General features: G+C 41.6%; 1 protein-coding gene across 3 annotated transcripts in view; it reads left to right on the top strand.

Annotated features, from left to right (window-relative positions):
• Positions 1 to 22,652, top strand: part of LOC124042647 (potassium voltage-gated channel subfamily H member 7-like) — a 49,108-nt gene extending 26,456 nt beyond the window's left edge. For 2 of the 3 annotated variants that reach the window (XM_046360734.1, XM_046360726.1), the window contains 10 exons: positions 7,507 to 7,906; positions 8,044 to 8,243; positions 9,297 to 9,549; positions 15,090 to 15,295; positions 17,152 to 17,248; positions 17,400 to 17,624; positions 18,509 to 18,562; positions 19,018 to 19,174; positions 20,611 to 20,794; positions 20,997 to 22,652. In XM_046360734.1, coding sequence (XP_046216690.1) covers positions 7,507 to 7,906; positions 8,044 to 8,243; positions 9,297 to 9,549; positions 15,090 to 15,295; positions 17,152 to 17,248; positions 17,400 to 17,624; positions 18,509 to 18,562; positions 19,018 to 19,174; positions 20,611 to 20,794; positions 20,997 to 21,254 — 2,034 coding nt within the window. In that variant the 3' untranslated portion in view covers positions 21,255 to 22,652. The remainder of the gene's footprint in view (positions 1 to 7,506; positions 7,907 to 8,043; positions 8,244 to 9,296; positions 9,550 to 15,089; positions 15,296 to 17,151; positions 17,249 to 17,399; positions 17,625 to 18,508; positions 18,563 to 19,017; positions 19,175 to 20,610; positions 20,795 to 20,996) is intronic. The other variant, XM_046360742.1, reaches the window with a different exon arrangement.
• The last annotated feature ends 1,001 nt before the right edge of the window (positions 22,653 to 23,653 follow it).

The following is a 23,653-nucleotide window of genomic DNA, read 5'->3' as shown; positions in this document are numbered from 1 at the left end:
ATTTCACTATTTTTCTGTTCTGCTAAGCATTCAAAATGTAACGAGTACTTTGGGTTGTCAGTGGAAATGTATGGAGTAAAAAGTACAAGATTTTCTTTTGGAATGTAGTAAAAGTAAAAGTACTCAAACATATAAATAGTAAAGTAAAGTACAGATATCTCTAAAAACTAGTACCCGCAAAACACCCGTCTCAATGTCAACAATGAAGAGGCGACTCCGGGATGCTGGCATTCTAGGGAGAGTTGCAAAGAAAAAGTCATATCTCAGACTGGCCAATAAAAAGAAAAGGTTAAGATCGGCAAAATAACACAGACACTGGACAGAGGAACTCTCATCCCGGAGTCGCCTCTTCACTGTTGACGTTGAGACTGGTGTTTTGTGGGTACTATTTAATGAAGCTGATAGTTGAGATCTTATGAGGCGTCTCTTTCTCAAACTAGACACTATAATGTACTTGTCCTCTTGCTTTGTTGTGCCCCGAGGCCTCCCATTTCTCTTTCTATTCTGGTTAAAGCCAGTTTGCGCTGTTCTGTGAAGGGAGTAGTACACAGCGTTGTACCAGATATTCAGTTTCTTGGCCATTTCTCACATGGAATAGCCTTCATTTCTCAGAACAAGAATAGACTGATGTGTTTCAGAAGAAAGTTCTTTGTTTCTGGCCATTTTGAGCCTGTAATCAAACTCACAAATGCTGATGCTCCAGATACTCAACTAGTCTAAAGAAGGCCAGTTTTATTGCTTCTTTAATCAGGACAACAGTTTTCAGCTGTGCTAACATAATTGCAAAAAGGGTTTTCTAATGATCAATTAGCCTTTTAAAATTATAAACTTGGATTAGCTAACACAATGTTCGATTGGAACACAGAGTGATGGTTTTTGATAATGGGCCTCTGGACGCCTATGTAGATATTCCATAAAAAATCTGCCGTTTCCAGCTACAATAGTCATTTACAACATTAACAATGTCTACACTGTATTTCTGATCAATTTGATGTTATTTTAATGGACAATAAAAAAAAGCTTTTCATTAAAAAACAAGGACATTTCTAAGTGACCCCAAACTTTTGAATGGTAGCGTATATATATCCACACACCGTGCATTCGGAAAGTATTCAGAGCCCTTCACTAATTCCACATTTTGTTACGTTACAGCCTTATTCTAAAATCGATTAAATACATAGCCCATAATTACAAAGTTAAAACAGGTTTTTAGAATGTTTTGCTAATTTATTAAAGATAATGTCCCTTTAGAGAATTTGGCAGTACGTCCAACTGGCTTCACAACCGCAGACCACGTTTAAACACAACAGCCCAGGACCTCCACAATCCAGCTTCTTCACCTGCGGGATCGTCTGAGACCAGCCACCCAGAAAGCTGATGAAACTGTGGAGTATTTATCTCTGTAATAAAGCCCTTTTGTGGGGAAAACCTCATTCTGATTGGCTGGGCCTGGCTCCCTAGTGGGTGGGCCGATGCCCTCCCAGGCCCACCCATGGCTGCGCCCCTGCCCAGTCATGTGAAATTTATATACTAGGGCCTAATTCATTTATTTTAATTGACTGATTTCCTCATATGAACTGTAACTCAGTCAAATCTTTGATATTGTTGCATGTTGCATTGTGTGTTATGGCCTGACGTGCACTCCTTGACGAGTTATTACAATTGGGCTTTAGACGGCATGTTAATATGGAGTCTATTTTATGCTGGTAAAGGACTTGTTGTGCTATTACATCAGAGTGGTCTTGTAGATTAGACGTAACATAGTCAACTTAAATCCAGGACACTCAAATTAATATTATATGTTATGTGGTTACATAAGATAGAAGGTTACTTAAGGCAAAAGGAGGGTGGATGGATGGGTCTATAGCAAACCAAAGGTTGCACGTTTGAATCTCATCACAGACAACTTTAGCATTTGAAAACAAATTTTCAACTCGGCTACTTACTACTTAAATAGCTACTTTGCAACTACTTAGCATGTTAGCTATCTTTTCCCCTAACCCTTCCCCCTAACCCTAACTTTAACCCTTTAACCTAACTCCTTAACCTTACCCCCTAGTGCTAGTTAACGTTACCTCAGACCACGTTGATTATATAAACCCTATGTGGAGCTAGATCGGGGATGGGCAACTGGCGGCCTGCAGGCTGCACCTCTTTTGAAGCCCCCCCCCAAAAGAACTTGTTGCAAGTGCACCAGCAGTTTTTCCTCTTTTTGTCAGTAATTGATAGCCATGAAATTAGCCCATGTCAGATAAATAAAATGTAGATTGGTAAGTTAGTCTAACGGCCAAAAAGCTTTCAGTGTAAAAAACAGATGTATAGTCTGTAGAAAAGATAATGGACCAATATCATTTAAAATAATATAATCAGTTAGACAGTGAGTGGAACTGAAAATTCCAAAAACATTTTGGTATTAAGTTGCAGCAAAAGAACATGGCAAAATGCATAGAATTGGAGGAAATTATCAATGTTTTCAATTGTACTTGTTTCACATATTGCCCTGTAGCCATGTCTCACTGCAGCTTCAACTCTGAAATCTAAGGCCATTCAGCAGACATACTCCCTCAGCCACACCACGGGCTCAGCCACACATAGAGCACTAGTCAAACACTTGGACACGCCTACTTATTCAAGTTTTTTTTGTGACTATTTTCTACATCATAGAATAATAGTGAAGACATCAAAACTATGAAATAACACATCATGTAGTAACCATAAATGCATTAATTCTATTTTAAATTCTTCAAAGTAGCCACCCTTTACCTTGATGACAGCTTTGCACACTCTTGGCATTCTCTCAAACAGCTTCACCTGGAATGCTTTTCCAACAGTCTTGAAAGAGTTCCCGCATATGCTGAGCACTTGTTGGCAGCCTTTCCATCACTCTGTGTTTCTACTCATCCCTAACCATCTTAATTGGGTTGAGGTCAGGTGATTGTGGAGGCCAGGTCATCTGATGCAGCACTCCATCACTCTCCTTCTTGGTCAAATAGCCCTTACACAGCCTGGAGATATGTTGGGTCATTGTCCTGTTGAAAAACAAATGATAGTCACATTAAGTGCAAACCAGATAGGATGGCGTATCACTGCAGAATGCTGTGGTAGCCATGCTGGTTAAGTGTGCCTTGAATTCTAAATAAATCACAGACAGTGTCACCAGAAAAGCACCATCACACCTCCTCCTCCATGCGTCACGGTGGGAACCACACATGCGGAGATCATCTGTTCACCTACTCTGCTTCTAGCAAAGACACAGTGGTTGGAACCAAAAATCTTGAATTTGGACTCATTAGACCAAAGAACAGGTTTCCTTTGGTCTGATGTCCATTGCTCATATCATCTTATTATTGGTATCCTTTAGTAATGGTTTCTTTGCAGCAAATCGACCAAGAAGGCCTAATTCACATTGTCTCCTCTGGACAGTTGATGTTGAGATGTCTGTTACTTGAACTCTGTGAAGCATTTATTTGGGCTGCAATTTCTGAGGCTGGTAACTCTAATGAACTTATCCTCTGCAAGCAGAGGTAAGTCTGGGTCTTCCTTTCCCGTGGCGGTCCTCATGAGAGGCAGTTTCATCATAGCGCTTGATGGTTTTTGGGACAGCACTTGAAAAAATGTTCGAAGTTCTTGAAATTTTCCAGATTGACTGAACTTCATGTCTTAAAGTAATGATGGGAATGTCGTTTCTCTTTGCTTATTTGAGCTGTTCTGAAAATATTATGGACTTCTGTATAACACCCATACCTTGTCACAACACAACTGATTGGCTCAAACGCATTAAGAAGAGAAGAAATTCCACAAACGAATGTTTAACAAGGCATACCTGTTCATTGAATTGCATTGCAGGTGACTACCTCATGAAGCTGGTTGAGAGAATGCCAAGAGTGTGCAAAGCTGTCATCAAGGCAAAGGGTGGCTACTTAGAAGACTCTCAAATATATTTTGATTTCTTAGGACTTTTTTGGTTTCTACATGGTTCTATACAGTTGAAGTCGGAAGTTTACATACACCTTAGCCAAATATATTTAAACTCAGTTTTTCATTATTCCTGACATTTAATCCTAGTAAAAATTCCCTGTCTTAGGTCAGTTAGGATCAATCAATCAATCAATAAAATGTATTTATAACGCCCTTCTTACATCAGCTGATGTCAAAGTGCTATACAGAAACCCAGCCTAATGTAACGACGTTCGTCTGTTGTAAGAAGAGAGTCAGACCGAAATGCAGCGTGTAGGTTACTCATGACTTTAATGAATGAAAACGGTCCATGAAATAACTGAAATACGAAAACAACAAACGAAACGTGAAACTAATTACAGCCTATCTGGTGACTACTACACAGAGACAGGTACAAACACCCACAAAATACAAAGCGAACTCAGGCTACCTAAATACGGTTCCCAATCAGAGACAACGATAAGCACCTGACTCCAATTGAGAATCGCCTCAGGCAGCCAAGCCTATACAACACCCCTAATTAGCCGCGATCCCAAATACTACAAACCCCAATACGAAAAACAACATATAAACCCATGTCACACCCTGGCCTACCCAAACATATAACAAAAACACAAAATACAATGACCAAGGCGTGACACCTAAAACACCAAACAGCAACAATGCAGGTGTAGGTGGCTAGAAAAAACTCCCTAGAAAGGCCAGAAACTAGGCAGAAACCTAGAGAGAAACCACTCTATGAGGGGTGGCCAGTCCTCTTCTGGCTGTGCCCGGATGGAGATTATAACAGAACATGGCCAAGATGTACAAATGTTCATAGATGACCAGCAGGGTCAAATGATAATAATCACAGTGGTTGTCGAGGGTGCAACAGATCAGCACCTCTGGAGTAAATGTCAGTTGGCTTTTCATAGCCTATCATTCAGAGTATCTCTACTGCTCCTGAGTTGAAAACAGCAGGACTGGGACAGGTAGAACAGGTCAGGGTTCCATAGCCACAGGCAGAACAGTTGAAACTGGAGCAGCAGCACGGCCAGGTGGACTGAGGACAGCAAGGAGTCATCAGGCCAGGTAGTACTGAGGCATGGTCCTAGGGCTCAGGTCCTCCGAGAAAGAAAGAATTAGAGAGAGCATACTTAAATTCACACAGAACACTAGACAAGACAGGAGAAATATTCCAGATATAACAGACTGACCCTAGCCCCCCGACATAAACTACTGCAGCATAAATACTGGAGGCTGCGACAGGAGGGGTCAGGAGACACTGTGGTCCTGTCCGACGATACCCCCGGACAGGGCCAAACAAGCAGGATATAACTCCACCCACTTTGCCAAAGCACAGCCCCCACACCACTAGAGGGATATCTTCAACCACCAACTTACCATCCTGAGACAAGGCCGAGTATAGAGGGGCACCAACCCGGATCACCACTTTATTTTAAGAATGTGAAATGTCAGAATAATAGTAGAAAGAATTATTTATTTCAGCTTTTCTTTCTTTCATCACATTCCCAGTGGGTCAGAAGTTTACATACACTCAATTAGTATTTGGTAGCATAAATTATTTAACTTGGGTCAAACATTTTGTGTAGCCTTCTACAAGTTGGGTGAATGTTGGCCCATTCCTCCTGACAGAGCTGGTGTAACTGAGTCAAGTTTGTAGGCCTCCTTGCTCACACAAGCTTTTTCAGTTCTGCCCACAAATTTTCTATAGGATTGAGGTCATGGCCACTGCAATACCTTGACTTTGTTCTCCTTAAACCATTTTGCCACAAAGTTTGGTAGTATGCTTGGGGTCATTGTCCATTTGCGACCAAGCATTAACTGATGTCTTGAAATGTTGCTTTAATATATCCACACCATTTTCCTACCATGATGCTGCCACCCCCGTGCTTCACGGTTGGGATGGTATTCTTCGACTTGCAGGCCTCCCCCATTTACTTCCAAACATAACGATGGTCATTATGGCCCAACAGTTCTATTTTTGTTTCATCAGACCAGAGGACATTTCTCCAAAAAGTACGATCTTTGTTCCCATGTGCAGTTGAAAAGCATAGTCTGGCTTTTTATGGCGGTTTTGGAGCAATGGCTTCTTCCTTGCTGAGCGGCCTTTCAACGCTATGTTGATATAGGCCTCGTTTTACTGTGGATATAGATACTTTTGTACCTCTTTCCTCCAGCATCTTCACAAGGTCCTTTGCTGTTGTTCTCGGATTGATTTGCACTTTTCGCACCAAAGTTGGTTCATCTCTAGGAGACAGAATGCATCTCCTTCCTGAGCGGTATGATTGCTGCGTGGTCCCATGGTGTTCATACTTGTGTACTATTGTTTGTACAGATGAACGTGGTACATTCAGGCGTTTGGAAATTGCTCCCAAGGATGAACCAGACTTATGGAGGTCTCAAAAACAAATCTGAGGTTTTGGCTGATTTCTTTAGATTTTCCCATGATGTCAAGCCAATAAGCACTGAGTTTGAAGGTAGGCCATGAAATACATCCACAGGTACACCTCCTATTGACTCAAATGATGTCAATTAGCCTATCAGAAGCTTCTAAAGCCATGACATAATTTTCTGGAATATTCCAAGCTGTTTAAAGGCACAGTCAACTTAGTGTATGTAAACTTCTGATCCACTGGAATTGTGATAGAGTGAATTATATGTGAAATAATCTGTCTCAACAATTGTTGGAAAATTTACTTGTCATGCACAAAGTAGATGTCCTAACTGACTTGCCAAAACTATAGTTTGTTAACAAGAAATGTGTGGAGTGGTTGAAAAACAAGTTTTAATGACTCCTGAGACAAGGCCGAGTATTTAAACTTCCGACTTCAACTTAATATTATGTTATTTAATAGTTTATGTTTTCACTATTATTATACAATGTAGAAAATAGTAAAAATAAAAACCCTTGAATGAGTAAGTGTGTCCACCCTTTTGACTGGTACTGTACATAAGAATCACTGTCAGTTTTATCCGTTAAAGAGCCTCTGAAAATAACCAAACGCAGCTACTAGCCTCACTTTCCAGGGCCATATTATAATTGTCAGGAAAATAAATGATCTCCTTGGAGGTGACAATTGTAAAATGTTGCTAGAGCCATTGTTGATGAGACAGAGCGAGCAGCCACCTCCCTGGGACTCGTTCATTGTGTTACTTTCCTCCTGCCCAGACATCAATATAGCAGATTTTATCTGCGTGCTCTTTGTTTCACAGTTCCGTGTTAGTACGACATTGACCAGAGCCATTACATAGAAAGTCGGCAAGATTAAGAATCTTTTAATTGCACTGTTGAGTGGAGTCTAGAGAAAACACACTACTAATGTTGATGAAGTGACGTTGACTCTTTTTTGGTCAATCCGTTGGTAATGGCTGAGCCCTGAAATATATTTCCAATGCACCTTTGTGATATCAAATACAAGTAAATCACTACCAACTTTGCATAAAATGTATTATTCATATTTGGCAAGGAACATGTTTCACAACATCTGATCATGTCACTTATTACTGGAGACCTTGCTAATTATGCACCATCTCTTGTCTCTTTAGACCACCACTCTGATTGGCCTATTGAAGACAGCCCGACTTCTGCGATTGGTGCGTGTTGCCCGGAAACTGGACCGTTACTCTGAGTACGGAGCGGCTGTACTCATCCTACTCATGTGCATCTTTGCACTCATCGCTCACTGGCTAGCTTGCATATGGTACGCCATTGGCAATGTGGAAAAGCCTTACCTGGAGCACAACATTGGTTGGCTCGACAATCTTGGGGTATCCATTGGCAAGAGGTATAACTTCAGTGACCCTAACTCTGGGCCCTCCATCAAGGACAAATACGTCACAGCACTTTACTTCACTTTCAGCAGTCTAACCAGCGTGGGCTTTGGGAATGTCTCCCCAAATACCAACTCAGAAAAGATCTTCTCTATCTGTGTCATGCTGATCGGCTGTGAGTCTGATACTTCCTATTTGCTTTTACTTAGCTGCTCGGAATGTTTAGAATGAACTAACATTCACAAGATTCCTTGTGCTTATAGATAGCACAAAGGACTGGTGACTTTTGACTTTTGTCTGTGTGTTGTGCAGCCCTCATGTATGCCAGCATCTTCGGTAACGTGTCAGCTATCATCCAGCGGCTGTACTCGGGCACGGCCAGGTACCACACTCAGATGCTCCGGGTTCGAGAGTTCATCCGCTTCCACCAGATCCCCAACCCGCTAAAGCAGCGGCTGGAGGAGTATTTCCAACACTCCTGGACCTACACGAATGGCATCGACATGAACACGGTAAACAGAAAAACCTCAATTCAATCATACCGACATAGTTCAATCCTCTTTCTTGCAATGTGATCCTCATGCAAAATGTGTTTTTTTTTTTAACAACTTTTTTTTTCATTTCTGCTTTTCAAATGGAATAACATCTACGCTGGTAAGAGCAGGAGGTACATATGTGAAAGTATGAATTGTAACCATTTCCATGTTAAGCTTAATTGCTTTACATTTTTGTATGGCTTTTAAATCTCGCAAAATATATCATACTTGCCCATGTGTAGACAGTAGACAACCATCAACACCATAATCCATCATCATCACTTTTCTATTCAGTTTTTGAGTGAGGTGTTTTGAGTTTCCATACCATTTCCTGTGTAGCAACAGCGCAACGCTGAGCTTCCACATGCATGCCCAGATTACAATTACCCGAGTGCTTTGAGCTGAGGCCAAGGGCATATGTCACAGATTGGCTTTATTTGTGTCCCCATTAGCTTTTACAGAAGCAACAGCTACTCTTCCTGGGGTCCACAAAACAAAACAAAAAAAACACAAAACATGACAAGTATCAAAACACTGATAGACAAGGACAGTCACACAATCACAAGGATATACAGACAAAAGAAAGAATGATAGTAATACTAAAACGTCTGCATGATCTTGCTTGAAGGATACAGTCATGCTTTTTCCTTTTCAAGTACAGCATACTGTAGAAAAACCTCGGACAACTTACTGCATCTTTCATTGTGAAAAAGGTCCTAACTGCCTGTGTTTTATAGTATTTGCACTTGCATCACTGAAACACTGTTGTGGGGAAACAGGGGAATAGTTTAGCCCAGAATAATTTGCATGTATTGAAGAGGTAAGTATATTCTGCTATTGTTTTTGTCACAACCGGTAGCCTATTTTAAATTCCAGGACATAAAAACATATTGAAATACTAACCATTTGAGAAGGGTGATAATAACAATGACAACATACTGTACATGTGAAACACTGTTTCCTTACTCCTGAGGTGAACCCACGGTGGATGCGTTCTATAATTGTTTAATTTTTCTACAAATACTCTAGGTGTTAAAAGGCTTCCCTGAGTGTCTGCAGGCAGATATCTGCCTCCACCTCAACCAGGCTCTGTTGGAGAGCTGTAAGGCCTTCCACGGAGCCACCAAGGGCTGCCTGAGAGCCCTGGCCATGCGCTTCCAGACCACCCACGCCCCCCCAGGGGACACCCTGGTCCACAGCGGAGACGTCCTCACCGCACTTTACTTCCTGTCTCGGGGCTCCATAGAGATCCTGAAAGATGACATTGTGGTAGCCATTCTGGGTAAATGCATGTGAACTATAGAAACTGGTGTTTTTTTCCTGGTCATGTGGTCAGGAGAAATTAAATGATATGCTATTATTAGGCAGAGCTCCAGACTGCGACCATTTAGTTGCATTTTGCGACCCTTTGACTTGACTGTGAGAGTACAATTCTTAATTAGTTGCATTGGTACGAGCTGCAAATTCTATCGGCTCACTCAAAATGTTCAGTTTTTTGGGATTCGTAACCGTTGAAGTGAGGAGGGCCTCAGCTTTCTGTATCACAACCGGCCGTGATTGGGAGTCCCGTAGGGCGGTGCACAATTGGTCCAGCGTAGTCCAGGTTTGGCTGGTGTAGGCTGTCATTGTAAATAAGAATTTGTTCTGAACTGACTTACCTAGTTAAATAAAGGTCAAATAAAAAAATGACATTTTAAACAAAGCCGTTTCATTTAAGGACCAACAATTTGAAAGCTGTCCCATTTAGATGGCAAAATAGGCTAAATAGATTTTTGATGTACTGATTCTATGGCACGTTGTTTATGAACTGTTATGCAAGACAACGGCGGATTCAAAACTTAGCATTTTTCAATTTAAATTATTATACAAAAATGTTTTATATATATAGTTGAAGTCGGAAGTTTACATACACTTAGGTTGGAGTCATTAAAACTCGTTTTTCAACCATATCCACAATTTCTTGTTAACAAACTATAGGTTTGGCAAGTCAGCTAGGACATCTACTTTGTACATGACACAAGTAATTTTTCCGATAATTGTTTACAGACAGATTATTTCACTTATAATTCACTGTATCACAATTCCAGCTGTGTACTACTCCCTTCACAGAACAGCGCAAACTGGCTCTCACCAGAACAGAAAGAGGAGTGGGAGGCCCAACTGAGCAGTCTGAGATATGGTTTTTCTTTGCAACTCTGCCTAGAAGGCCAGCATCCCAGAGTCGCCTCTTTTCTGTTGACGTTGAGACTGGTGTTTTGCGGATACTATTTAATGAAGCTGCCAGCTGAGGACTTGTGAGGCGTTTTATTGCTTCTTCAATCAGGACAACAGTTTTCAGCTGTGCTAACATAATTGCAAAATGATTTTCTAATGATTAACTTGTTTTTTAAATTATCAACTTGGATTAGCTGACACAACATGCCATTGGAACACAGGAGTGATGGTTGCTGATAATGGGCCTCTGTACGCCTATGTAGATATTCCATTAAAAATCAGCGGTTTCCAGCTACAATAGTCATTTACAACATTAACAATGTCTACACTGTATTTCTGATCAATTTGATGTTATTTTAATGGGCCAAAAATGTGCTTTTCTTTCAAAAACAAGGACATTTCTAAGAGACCCAAAACTTTTCAATGGTAGTGTGTGTGTGTATATACAGTATATATATATATAAGCAACAAAATACATGGGGATTGGACGTGATGCAGACAATTACATTGATGGAAGCTACAATCTATCTGCAATATTAAAGCTGACCTACCCACCTAAAATCTTAATTTTTTAAATAAAATTAACTTTTTTTATTTCGTGTTTTTTTTACCCCTTTTTCTCCCAAATTTGGTATCTAATTGGTAGTTACAGTCTTGTCCCATCGCTGCAACTCGCTGCAACTCCCTTACGGACTCTGGAGAGGCGAAGGTTGAGAGCCGTGCGTCCTCCGAAAAACAACCTAGCCCAGCCAAGCCGCACTGCTTCTTGACACAATGTCCGCTTAGCCCGGAATCCAGCCACACCGACGTGTTGGAGGAAACACCGTACACCTGGCGACCGTGGCAGCGTGCATTGTCAGCGCGCCTGGTCCGCCACAGGAGCCGCTAGTGCGCGATGGGACAAGAACGTCTCTGCCGGCCAAACCCTCCCCTAACCCGGACGGCGCTGGGCCAATTGTGCGCTGCCCCATGAGTCTCCCGGTCGCGGCCGGCTGTGACAGACTACTGCGCCACCCATTCAATTTACTGCTAGATTAATCAATTACACAGCTAATGAGGAGCATATTGTATTTAGCGATCTAGTTAATGAGTTGGGTTTCCACTTCCTCAGATGGTGAATTTTCCCTAAATAATTAGCCTATGTGATGTGAGTACACAAAGAAAGATATAAGCAAATTCATCTATTGAACAAAGGAGTCAAATTCTGGAGCCCTATTTTGAAATGGTAACAGTGGCCTAATTGTCATCCCCAAAATTCATGAAAATCACTGGTTGCTCATCAAATAATGTAGCCATAGTGGAGGAAGGAAGCGAACCCACATCGCTGGCATGACAGGTAAACACCGTACACATCACGCCAATAGGGTCAACTCACTTGGTGGGAATTGTAAGGTGGCATACTGTATATACACTGTCCCCTCCAAACAGGAAAGCAAGTAATCCTGCTTTGAATACTCAACCCCCTCACACGTACAGTCGGGGCTGTGCCTCCCTATGACTCATGCCCACCATTTCCCTTCTTACATCAATGCAGCAAAAAGTGGGTTCGGAAAAGCAAACCCATGTCGCTGGCATGAAAGGCAAACGCCCTACGCATCGCACCGATTGGGTAAACCCACGAAGTGGGAATCGTAACGTGGCTCATATAGCGAGGATCAATACAATATCTTGAATTATGCATTCCTGCTGCTTGGACATGTCTTATCCTGTAGATCACAGATATCAAATGCATTTCATGGAGGGCCGAGTGTCTCCTGTTTTTTTGTGATTTGCTTTCAATATGTGTTCAATTGAGACCTAGACAACCAGGTGAGGGGAGTTCCTAACTAATCAGTGAACTTGACTTGATCCATCAAGTACAACGGGCGGAGTGAAAACACGCAGCACATGGCCCTCCGTGGACCGAGTTTGACACCTGTGTGTTAGATGAAACAACTTGTTTCTTGAATCAAACTATTTAAGTATCACTGTGAATGATTTTATCATGGGCTGGTGCCACCAGGGGAATGGTTAGTTAGGATCCCTGTTAGGGCCAGTGGGGTGGGGTTTTCTGACCATGTGATCTGAGCAGGAAAAAATCCAGGCTCTATACATGCTGATTGGAAGACAGCTAATGCTGATTGCTAGCTTTTTTTAAAGCGTGTTTTGGCATGTTTGCTGGATGGGTTGAATTGAATTATTGATTTGAATTATTCCGTCCTAGCCAGTGTAGGGTTTCGTGCTCATATGATATTTGGCAGTGTGTAGAGCTAGATGTCAACTCAGGCAAAGATACACAGTGTCACCTCCCAGAGGAAAGATGGCTCGTTATTTAAACACCGATCCACTGCAGCAGACCTGCAGTGGGAGTTCTCTTGTCCAAAACTGACAACTGACTGCAACAATGTGTTCTGTCTGATCTACCCGGACTCGTAAGCGTGACCACCTGAATGTATTTCATACCAGCTGCCTTATCGTTATTCTCTTATTATTCTTAAACAATAATAGTGACTAGAGAAGTTATGTAAACCTCCATTCCGAAGGTCTTGTCTTGTTTTTTAAATTATTTGATTTGATTTGATTGAACCTTTTATTTTAACAGGGAAGACGAATTGAGACCTTGGTCTCTTTTACACATGCGCTCTGTATATGTAGGTACAGTGTTATTGCATTAGAGTTGTTCATCTGACAGAATGGAGGCTCTGACATTTATATTAAGTGGCTCCGCGTGAGACTGTTTGGCAACTTCAAAGAGCAAAGTGAAACAGCTGTCATTGCATAGCACCACTGCTCTTTTAATAGCTGCAAAAGGGAAGGGACACACCAGAGGCATAGGAGAGGCATAAGAAACCAAACAAGGAGGAGATATTATCTTCTGTTATCTGATTGTCAACAGTTCTTAGCAGTATTGTCTTATAGGTATAGTGTTTCACCTATATGCATTTGGCAGTAGCCGCCACTTAAAAGGAAAAATCAAATATTACAAATTTGTGATGGTAAAACGTTGGTGTTAATCTAACCGACTATAACCAGATATAAAGTATTTACAAAATATAATGGAGCAATATCATTTAAAATCAGACCATCTTTGAGAACCGACAATCACCAAAATCAAAACTAAACAGTCAGGGAGAATCTAAATTTACAAAAATGTCATGGCATGTGGCCCCCATCGATTTTGTTATAATGTTTGAGTCACTCAGATAGCATAAGAACACAGGCATAAGCCAGGGCAAAATGTGTACAATTGGAAATTAGCTACCATGGCTAAAAACAAAATCTTAGGGGGAAGCACTGAGGTAATATTGGTTAGTAGTTATTAAAATGGCCTACACATGAGAGTAGTAAGGAATTGTTTTCCATACAGTAATATCACACTTGAAACCCATTGACTACCAGGTTTTGCAGGCTAAGCCTAGATTCAATTGAGCATCTTTCATCACATGAAAGACGTGACATAATAAGGTCAGCACCAGGCCAAAGCTGCTGTGTAATACAAAACCAATAATATGAATTACACTGGAAGATGCATATCTCAAAGATCTGCATATTTGGAAACAATACATTGATATATCACAGCAACCTTCCAAAGGCCAAATGAGATGAATTCTGCCACTACAGCATATCTGCCCAGGGAACACTTTTAAGAAAGTAAAACGGCAATGAGCCATAGGGAAATCAATTTGTATGCATAATGTATGCTTTTGAGAACCAAAACCCTCCAAAAATGACGATTGTTTGTATGCTAATACTCCATTGAAGACTATTGTTCCATTGTAACCCGGTGCAAAGCCCTGGTGTGAGAGCTATGTGTAGGCTTCCATGTTGGAGGTGTCTGGTCCCTGCTGAGTTGGAACACTAAGGCTCGAGACCACTCCTCATAAGTCACTTAAAGCCACACAGCAGTCCAACCTATTGCATCTCATTCACACAAAATGCTGCACAGGGGTTGACATTTTATTAAGAATTGACACCACTGAAAGGTCTCTTAAGATGCCCTTTAAGGCCAGGCACCACACCCTAATAGGCCTAAATATTTTTTGGTTTAATTTTGTTATTAAAACACTCCAGGACCGGACTTACACATGTTACGACATATAGTCCCGTTTTTAACATTCTCTATGAAATGAGCTTTTTAAATGATACGTGATTCAATGTAAGGAGCTTTCAAATGATGGATGTGTGTCCATTTAAAAGTGTTTGTTTACATTATGACATTTGGTGAAGGTAGAATGATACACTAACAAAAATATACTACAGACGGTTGGGTTGGACAGACAGAATAGGCACTCTACTTTTCGTATCCTCAAAAGGCAAACCCAGACAGAACGTCCTTCTCGTATATACCAGTCCAATCCATTAGTCTACACACAGACAGACACAGAGCAATTCTCCTAATCTTCTGAGATTATATGACCATCCTTTATTCGCTGAGACTACAACCAGCTCTCCTGATGTCTGGTGTATTCTCCTGATAATTCTCTCAAAGAAAAACCTAACCTCATCTACAATCTCTCTCTCTCTCTCTCTCTCTCTCTCTCTCTCTCTCTCTCTCTCTCTCTCTCTCTCTCTCTCTCTCTCTCTCTCTCTCTCTCTCTCTCTCTACACTCTACACTCTACACTCACCAGGAAAGAATGACATCTTTGGAGAAATGATCCATCTGTACGCCAAACCTGGAAAGTCCAATGCGGACGTCAGAGCCCTGAGTTACTGTGACCTGCATACCATACAGAGAGATGATCTCTTAGAGGTGCTTGACATGTACCCTGAGTTTGCCGATTTCTTCCTGACAAATCTGGAGCTGACGTTCAACCTCCGAGATGAGAATGGCAAGGTATATCGACGCTGAACAAAAACATAAACACGACATGCAACAATTTCAACGGTTTTACTGAGTAACAGTTCATATAAGGAAATCAGTCAATTTAAATGAATTATTTAGGCCCTAATCTATGGATTTCAAATGACTGAGAACACAGATATGCATCTGTTGGTCACAGATACCTTAAACAAAGGTAGGAGCATGGATCAGAAAACCAGTCAGTACCTGGTGGGCCCACCATGTGCCTCATGCAGCGTGACATCTCCTTCGCAAAGAGTTGATCAGGCTGTTGATTGTGGCCTGTGGAATGTTGTCCAGTTCCTCTTCCATTGCTGTGCGAAGTTGCTGGATATTGGCGGGAACTGGAACACGCTGTCGATCCAGAGCATCCCAAACATGCTCAATGGGTGACAGGTCTGGTGTGTATGCAGGCCATGGAAGAACTGGGACATTTTCAGCTTCCAGGAACTGTGTACAGGCCGTGCATTATCATGCTGAAACATGAGGTGATGGTGGTGGATGAATGGCACGACAAGGGGCCTCAGGATCTCCTCACGGTATCTCTGTGCTTTCTAATTGCCATCAATAAAATGCAATTGTGTTAGTTGTCCGTAGTTTATGCCTGCCCATACCATAATCCCACCGCCATCATGGGGCACCCTGTTCCCAACGTTGACATCAGCAAACTGCTCGCCCACACGACACCATACACCTTGTCTGCCATCTGCCGGGTAGAGTTGAAAGTGAACATTTTCCCATTGAAGCCAGTTACGACGCCAAACTGCAGTCAGGTCTAGACCCTGATGAGGACAACGAGCCCTCAGATGAGATTCCCTGAGATGATTTCTGTGCAGAAATTCTTTGTTTGTGCAAAAACCCACAGTTTCATCAGCTGTCCGGGTGGCTCTGCAAGTGAAGAAGCCGGATGTGGAGGTCCTGGGCTGGCGTGGTTACACTTGGTCTGCGGGTTCCGAGGCATGCTGGACATACTGCTAAATTCTCTAAAACAATGTTGAGGCAGCTTATGCTAGAGAAATAAACATAAAATGATCTGGCACCAGCTGTGGTGGACATTCCTGCAGTCAGCATGCCAATTGCACGCTCCTTCAAAACTTCAGACATCTGTGTCATTGTGTTGTGTGAGAAAACTGCACATTTTAGAGTGGCTTTTTATTGTCCCCAGCACAAGGTGCACCTGTGTAATGATCATACTGTTTAATCAGCTTCCTGATATGCTACATCTGTTAGGTGGATGGATTGTCTTGGCAGAGGAGAAATGCTCGCTAAGAGGGATGAAAACTAATTTGTGCAAAAGTTTTGAGAGAAATAAGCTTTTTGTGCATATGGAAAATAATTGATTTCAGCTCATGAAACATGGGACCAACACTTTGCATGTTGCGCTTATGTTTTTGTACGTCAGACGGTGCACATGGTCATAACACTAGCCTGTTGGGTCCTCTGTCGAAACTGTATGGTCAATAAACATACAGTATTCTGTAGTATATTCTGACAATGAAATAGGCCTGACTATACCAAAAAAATATAAGATTTACCATATGAGATTGTGTTAAACAAAACATTATATAATCTATAATAATATTTCACTCCCTGTATTCTTAGGTATTTCTTAACTATATGTTTGGAAAGGTCATTGCATGATGATGACAATTATGCGTTATGATGTTATGTTAATGTATATGTTGAGGGTATGTGACTACAATGACATAACTTTGTATTCATTTACTATGCTCACGGCCATCGCTATTAAATAGAGATGTTACATTGTGGCTCTAATTAGATATTGCTGGAGCAAATGATGTCATATTTGTTTGTATGATATTACATTAGCGATGTTCCCATCGTTGCAGGCTGCGTATTCTCACGCTAGTGACTCAGATCCAGAGGAAGACGTTAAGAGCACAAAGATCACAAGAAGGATCTCCTTCACACCACATCCAACTAAAGGTGAGTTCTGTATCCACACTTTGCACAAGCACTTCCTCTTGTCATTTTTCACTGAGCAGCTCTCTTAGTCCCAGAGGAGTTCAAGTGCTTTCTCTCTGTAATATTAGAGCACGGTGTGTTCCACTGCCTCGTCTTGATTACAATTCCACAGGGGGAAGCAACAAGGAAACAGAAAATGACTCCGGGAGGGAGAGGGAGTCCTACTTGTGCCTAAAGAGAACTTCAGTTGACCTGAAACACTCAGGGAAGGAGGAGCAGATGTCCATGGGCTCGGCCATCCAGGGGTGTCCCTCGGTGGAAGACCTTGCACTAGGGCTCGACTCCAATCCCCCTGGGGACATCATGGAGAGAACTCCCTCTTATGACGATAACATTGGTGAGCAGCAATAACCCTTTCTGTGCTCACACAGTAACACCCAAGTCTATTGTTGGAGCACGGGAACTAAATGTCCCCGCATCGTCAGATTTTTCTACTCATACTACTTTCTAGAATGATCTACAGTTCATTAGCGGATTTTAAATGAGCTGTGCGGTACGGCCTGTACGGTCCCTTTGCCACGTGCTGTTAGGGTCAATGATTGGGCCCCTGAGTTCTGAGAGGGATGACTTCATATCAGTCGGGAGATGGCCACCGCTGTAAAGAATATCTCTTTTAAGAGGATCATAGAACCTCATCCACTTACCCACCCCCCCCCCCTCCATCAGTGTCTTGTCACAGGCATACTGTTAAGATAGGCCACCGATGCGGTCATTGCCTCGGCTACATGGTGACGAAAAGTACCACGTTACCATACAGCCAAAAAAGCCCCACGATGTCAAGTGGGTGGGTCTAAGACAGAGTATCCAGAAACAGTGAGGCAGTAAATGCACCTGTGTAGGAGGCTAAGAGCGAAGACACAAAGACAATATAGGCCTATCAATCAAATCCCACCCCACTGTAAATCCCTGAGTAGAGCCATGTGCATGGAGCTGAAATGTGTACCAAAACGAGTCTCAGTGGAGCCGTTTCTTTCACCAGCTTAAGTCACAGGCATCATGCACTGCTTTCGCACAGATGCTCGCCCTCCAAATGTGCACGGTACGTCCTAGTTAGTTCTCATCCCAGAAGGTGAATACCTTATAAACACATTAGGCCATTCATAGAACAATGTCAGCCAATTGGAATAGTCATCATCGCAAATTCTATGTTTGACTTAGTCAGTGACACACGGTTCTGTTTGTTGTAAAGGCACGTGGGTAACATTGATTTTTCTCCATCAGAGCATGGAAATCAATTGCTGTTCTCCTACAGACAGTCATCTACAGTCACCTCAGGTAATGCTGTAGGCCTATTTCTAGAATAGAGACCACAGAAAAAGGAGTGTGTATTTCAGTCTGGGCATCCCAAAGGCTCCTGTTACAACAGATAAATGTGATTAAAGTTCATTATCAGCCTGTCAGTTGTTTCAAATCATTTTAAAAAAGGCTGCTCTTACCCACACCAGCATTAATCAGTGTATACCGCACGTATTAGCAGTGTGTTTAGCAGAGATAACACCAGAGTTAGCCCGAATGTCCCACCACGGCATAGAAAGCCATTGTCTCCTGAAACACTAGCTCGGCTAATAAATTACAAACACAAGGAACAACACACAGAAGCTTTTCGCCCAAAGATGAATAGAATAGTGTTGTTCTATTTTCAATGGTTGGATGGTTTAGTGATTACCAGGCACCTGTGCTCTGACCCATATGTGAGCTTATAAAGGATGTGTGTTTCCCTCCCTTGCCAGATCTGTGCAATGACAAATGGGTCTGCGAGAAGCCCCGAGACTACCTGGATGAGTCAGCACAATTGCAGGACCTGAGGGGCGAGGACGGCGATGCTAGTGAAATCACATACGGAGAGGTGGAGCAACGCTTAGATCAGCTCGAAGAGCACTTGAACAGGTAGGCCTACTGTACTGCACTCCATTGGCCATCTCTGACATCTACAATGTAATGTCAAACATTCATGAACATCTAACTTCACTCCAGCTATAAAGACCAATAAAAAGATGTGAGAGCCAGAAGGGATCTTGAAATCTTGATTGTTGACATGCAAAACATATTGGGGCTGTATCAACAGTGGACTAATGAAACAAATACCAAAATATAGTTTGAGTATAATTTTCCTATAAGTATTTTGTGCACTAGTAGACCGGATTTTCTACTAGCCTGGTCTGAAAAGTAGCCTGGTCGGAAATCTGCTATGTGATAATGGAAAAGACAACATTTCATCTGGATCTCGGGCTGGCACATTTTCTACTAGCCTGGTCTGAAAAGTACTAGCCTGGTCTGAAAAGTACTAGCCTCGGGCTAGCGAGCTAGCTTAATTTCCATCCAAGTCAACATTACATGTAAATGGACTACTTGTTCCATGTGCATTAATACAGTACATTTGAACCCCGTTATTTCCTGAGGCAGACAAACAGGTTGAGTGGAAAGATAACACACCTGCAGCCAGCAGGCTGCCAAGAGTAGACAGTCAAACAGCAGGTGGTACAGTATTTTTAGCAGGAATTATCACAGAATAGGAGACAACGCATTGGAGGGCTCCTGCATCCGGGTGGACCATTTTTCTGTCTCCAAAAATACTCACATTATCCAGTGCACTCTTTCTGACCCTGGGTTTTACCCAACCATTAGCAGCTACCGTTTGTGTGGTTTTAGCAACATGTCTCCACCATTTATGCTCTATTTCAGCGGTAGCCTAATGACCATCGTTCTGCTGGTCTCCTCAACACAGCCATTATATTACACTAAACGAAACAAGGTTGTCTGTTATTTGAATGGCAGAGAATCCATCTTCCCGTATGTGTCAAGAGTGACGGCCTGCTGAAGAAATGATGAAGGCATTTTACTAAGCATGTGCATAATGGCACTATTTCTGATTGACGGATGGCTGCTAAGGGCAATTAAAGTGATTAATCAGCATTACCACAGATAATGCTCTATATATAGCAGCAGGAGGATATGCATCCATTATGACTACCGGTAATGTGTGAATGTGAGTTAGCCAGGCATTGTTACCCCACCCTTACTGAATATTCATTATGACTCCTAGAGAGAGAATCGGTAGGACTATTAGACATAGAGAGCCGATAGAACATGTTCCCAAGCTTTCTGATTGAATTGACAACCATGACGATCCTGTAGTGTCAACATAGATCACAAGCGCCCCCTAGTGCTAGAATTTGACACATACAACAACTGTACAATAAAAACAAAACCACGGATAGCCTAGAGGCAGTATGGTTATTGATTGGTGTTGAACTTGTCTTCCATTAGCCTCCAGTCCCTATAACCAAGAGTAGCCGTTCATTTTCTGGATTCTGTGTTTGCAGGCTGGAGTCCCAGATGACATCAGATATTCAGACCATCCTGCAGCTCCTGCAGAGGCAGTCCACACTGGGACCTCCTGCCTACAGCACTGTGACTGCTAGTCCAGACTATCAAAGGCCAGCTGTTATGGTCCAGCCAATCGCTGCTTTGACCAGCAGCCATTGCTTCAGCCATTCATCATCACAAGTACGTACTGAACTGTTGATTTCCACAGAACAAACAGACAATGGAAATCAAGGACTCAGACTTTTTGAACACGGAATGGATATCATTTTTGAAAAGTGATGACCAGCTCCAAGGATTCTGAGGCACTTTCTAATGGTCAAAGCACACACTTACGATGAAATGTGTGTGTGTGTGTTTGCTGTTATTTCTTTTACATTATCAGAGTCCTGAACTCAACTTGGAGAGGAGTCATCAGGAATCCAAAGACTCGCTGTCAGGCTTGGCTTACATGGATGATTCACCCATAGAGGACAGCCTTACAGTACTGCTTGTACAAAGAAACACACAGAACAAACATGCAGGGCATCAGCATTCCAAATCTCTCTTTCTTCCTATTGAGGACTCCTCTCCACTATCAGACTCATCTCCCAACACAGGACTCCATAGGCCAGTCTCAGACCCAGGACCTCCAAGGCCATAGAGCAAGATCTCTTATTTTCATTTTGCCTGTCTTCTCTGAAGTGTGACTCAGGGTTTCATTCTCTCTTAATTGCATTGCAATATGTGAAGTATCTTGTAGTTTTCCTCCTGAAATGATTTGCATGACAGATTGTTTTCGTTGCATGGTAGCTTTGATTCAGACCTCTGACAGGCAAGTGTGATTTTGGTAGGTTTACAAGGTAGTACATTTATTTTCACCATAGTATGTTTCTTTTACTTTTTTTGCACGGCTTATTTGAACCACAAGTAGCTGTATGATAAAGGCATTGTCCATATACTTCAGACTTTGTTTTAGATTGCAGTTTATTTTACTAAATGATTATGCATACATAGTATTACATGTTATGTAGCACATGGAGCTAATGTTAGCTTATCAATAGGCCCAGGAAATATAGATGGTGTATTGTGCCTATAACTAAATCCAAAAATCAAATCAGTAGCTTTATGTAGCCTCACTCTGCTCATTCTCAACATAAACTCAATCACATTGTTTTCCAATGTATTCTGCTCTCATAGTAAATGCACATGAATACAATCTTATAGGAAAGACATGTACAAATATGTAAATGTATTTTTATTTATTAAGGAATACATTCAAGGATGGGGTGCAATTGAAATGTTAGTGGTAGCGTATGTTTGTCCTGAAGCTATGGGAGCAATAAAATGAAACTGAAGCATTTACTTTTGAAGAACTTCCAATTGGTTGACCTCTTTTCTAAAGATTTGGTCCACCATATCTTTTCGTGGGGGAAATGTATTTTGCACTAAAAGCTGCTTGAATATTCAGCAATTATTTTGTGCATGCAATCCATGTTCAATGGTGTACTGTAGTATTTACAGCAGGGGATAACAAATGCCCTTGCTCTCTCTTCAATATAAATGAATGAAGACAAGACAGTATACTTGCATGTCCAAAGCACTAAAACGTTCAAGCGATGGAAGGATTTAGGTTCCATGATTACTATATTATAATTATAGAATGAGTGTGTCACATTAAGTCCATTTCCAAACAAGGACACGTATAACAAAGTAGCAGACAGTAAACGTATAATCACAATATTCCAACTAATGAATGTTTATTTTTACATTTCCTGAAACGAGTAGCCTAGGTATTGCATGGAAAGGAAATGCGTGGTTTCCTTAGTAATCTTTTGCATAAATTTGGCCTGATTCAAACAAACTAGGGGGATAAAGAAACAATCAGTTGATCTATTTTTTAAATTATGTTTTTGATGCATTTTCAACATGTCATGCTTTTTACACTCCACTACAAATAATTGGAATGTTTCTGCGCTGAAGTGATTACAGACACAATGTAAAGAGTACAGTTGATTTAGCTAATTACCTTGCCTATTTCAAGAAATAAAAGGTATATTTAATACAATTTCAAGTGTACCAAGTCTTTTATATTATCATTTTGTCATGGATGGTCATCATCAATGCACATCAACCATCCTGTGTAAAGCATTAACTCTTCATATTGATGGCGCTAATGCACAGGAATTCAGAACATAATGCAATGTTTTTCACAGGTAGGCCCTATTTGGCAAGACAACACAAGGCCTGCAACATAAAAGCCATGTAACTGTTTATTGGCCTGGACAGATGTTTTAACACAGTCAGTGGATTGGAGACTGAAGTAGCTCAGTGCACTTCAGAGGTTTAAAATCAAAAGGACCAAGATATCAAAAGTTTAGGATATTTTCAGAAGACAGGTAAAAACAAACCGAATGATAAAGGTTTAAAATGCTAAAAACTTGTCTACCAAAGATGGACAGCATTCATACCTTCCTCTTCAAACACATTATTCCCCAGTCTGAACTTCCAGCTCCAGGAGTTCAAACAATCAAGAACAGGTGTATGGCTAATCAACTAAAAATACCTGCAAAATTATTCTTCTTCGTGTGAATTTCCGGCAGACTACACGTTTTTTGGCGAATTGAATTTCTGATCCCCAGCAACATGGGCTCATACCCACAATTGAAACACTACTTTTTCCTCCAAAACTACACACTCCTTTGTCCGATTTCTCACACCTCAGCATCTTCATCCTACACACTGCTGCTACATGACCATAGCCTTGGCACCTGAAACATCGTAGTGGATTTGGAACAAACGCTCTCAATGGATAACTCCATATATGATAGCATTTTATTTATTTTTTTTATTTTACCTTTATTTAACTAGGCAAGTCAGTTAATAACAAATTCTTATTTTCAATGACGGCCTAGGAACAGTGGGTTAACTGCCTGTTCAGGGGCAGAACGACAGATTTGTACCTTGTCAGCTCGGGGATTTGAACTTGCAACCTTCCAGTTACTAGTCCAACGCTCTAACCACTCTAACCACTAGGCTACCCTACCGCCCCAGTAGGGTACA

Source organism: Oncorhynchus gorbuscha, linkage group LG01 (genome assembly GCF_021184085.1).
Source record: "Oncorhynchus gorbuscha isolate QuinsamMale2020 ecotype Even-year linkage group LG01, OgorEven_v1.0, whole genome shotgun sequence".
Classification (NCBI taxonomy): domain Eukaryota; kingdom Metazoa; phylum Chordata; class Actinopteri; order Salmoniformes; family Salmonidae; genus Oncorhynchus; species Oncorhynchus gorbuscha.
Note: the sequence above shows the minus strand (reverse complement) of the source record. Positions and strands in the feature narration are given on the sequence as shown.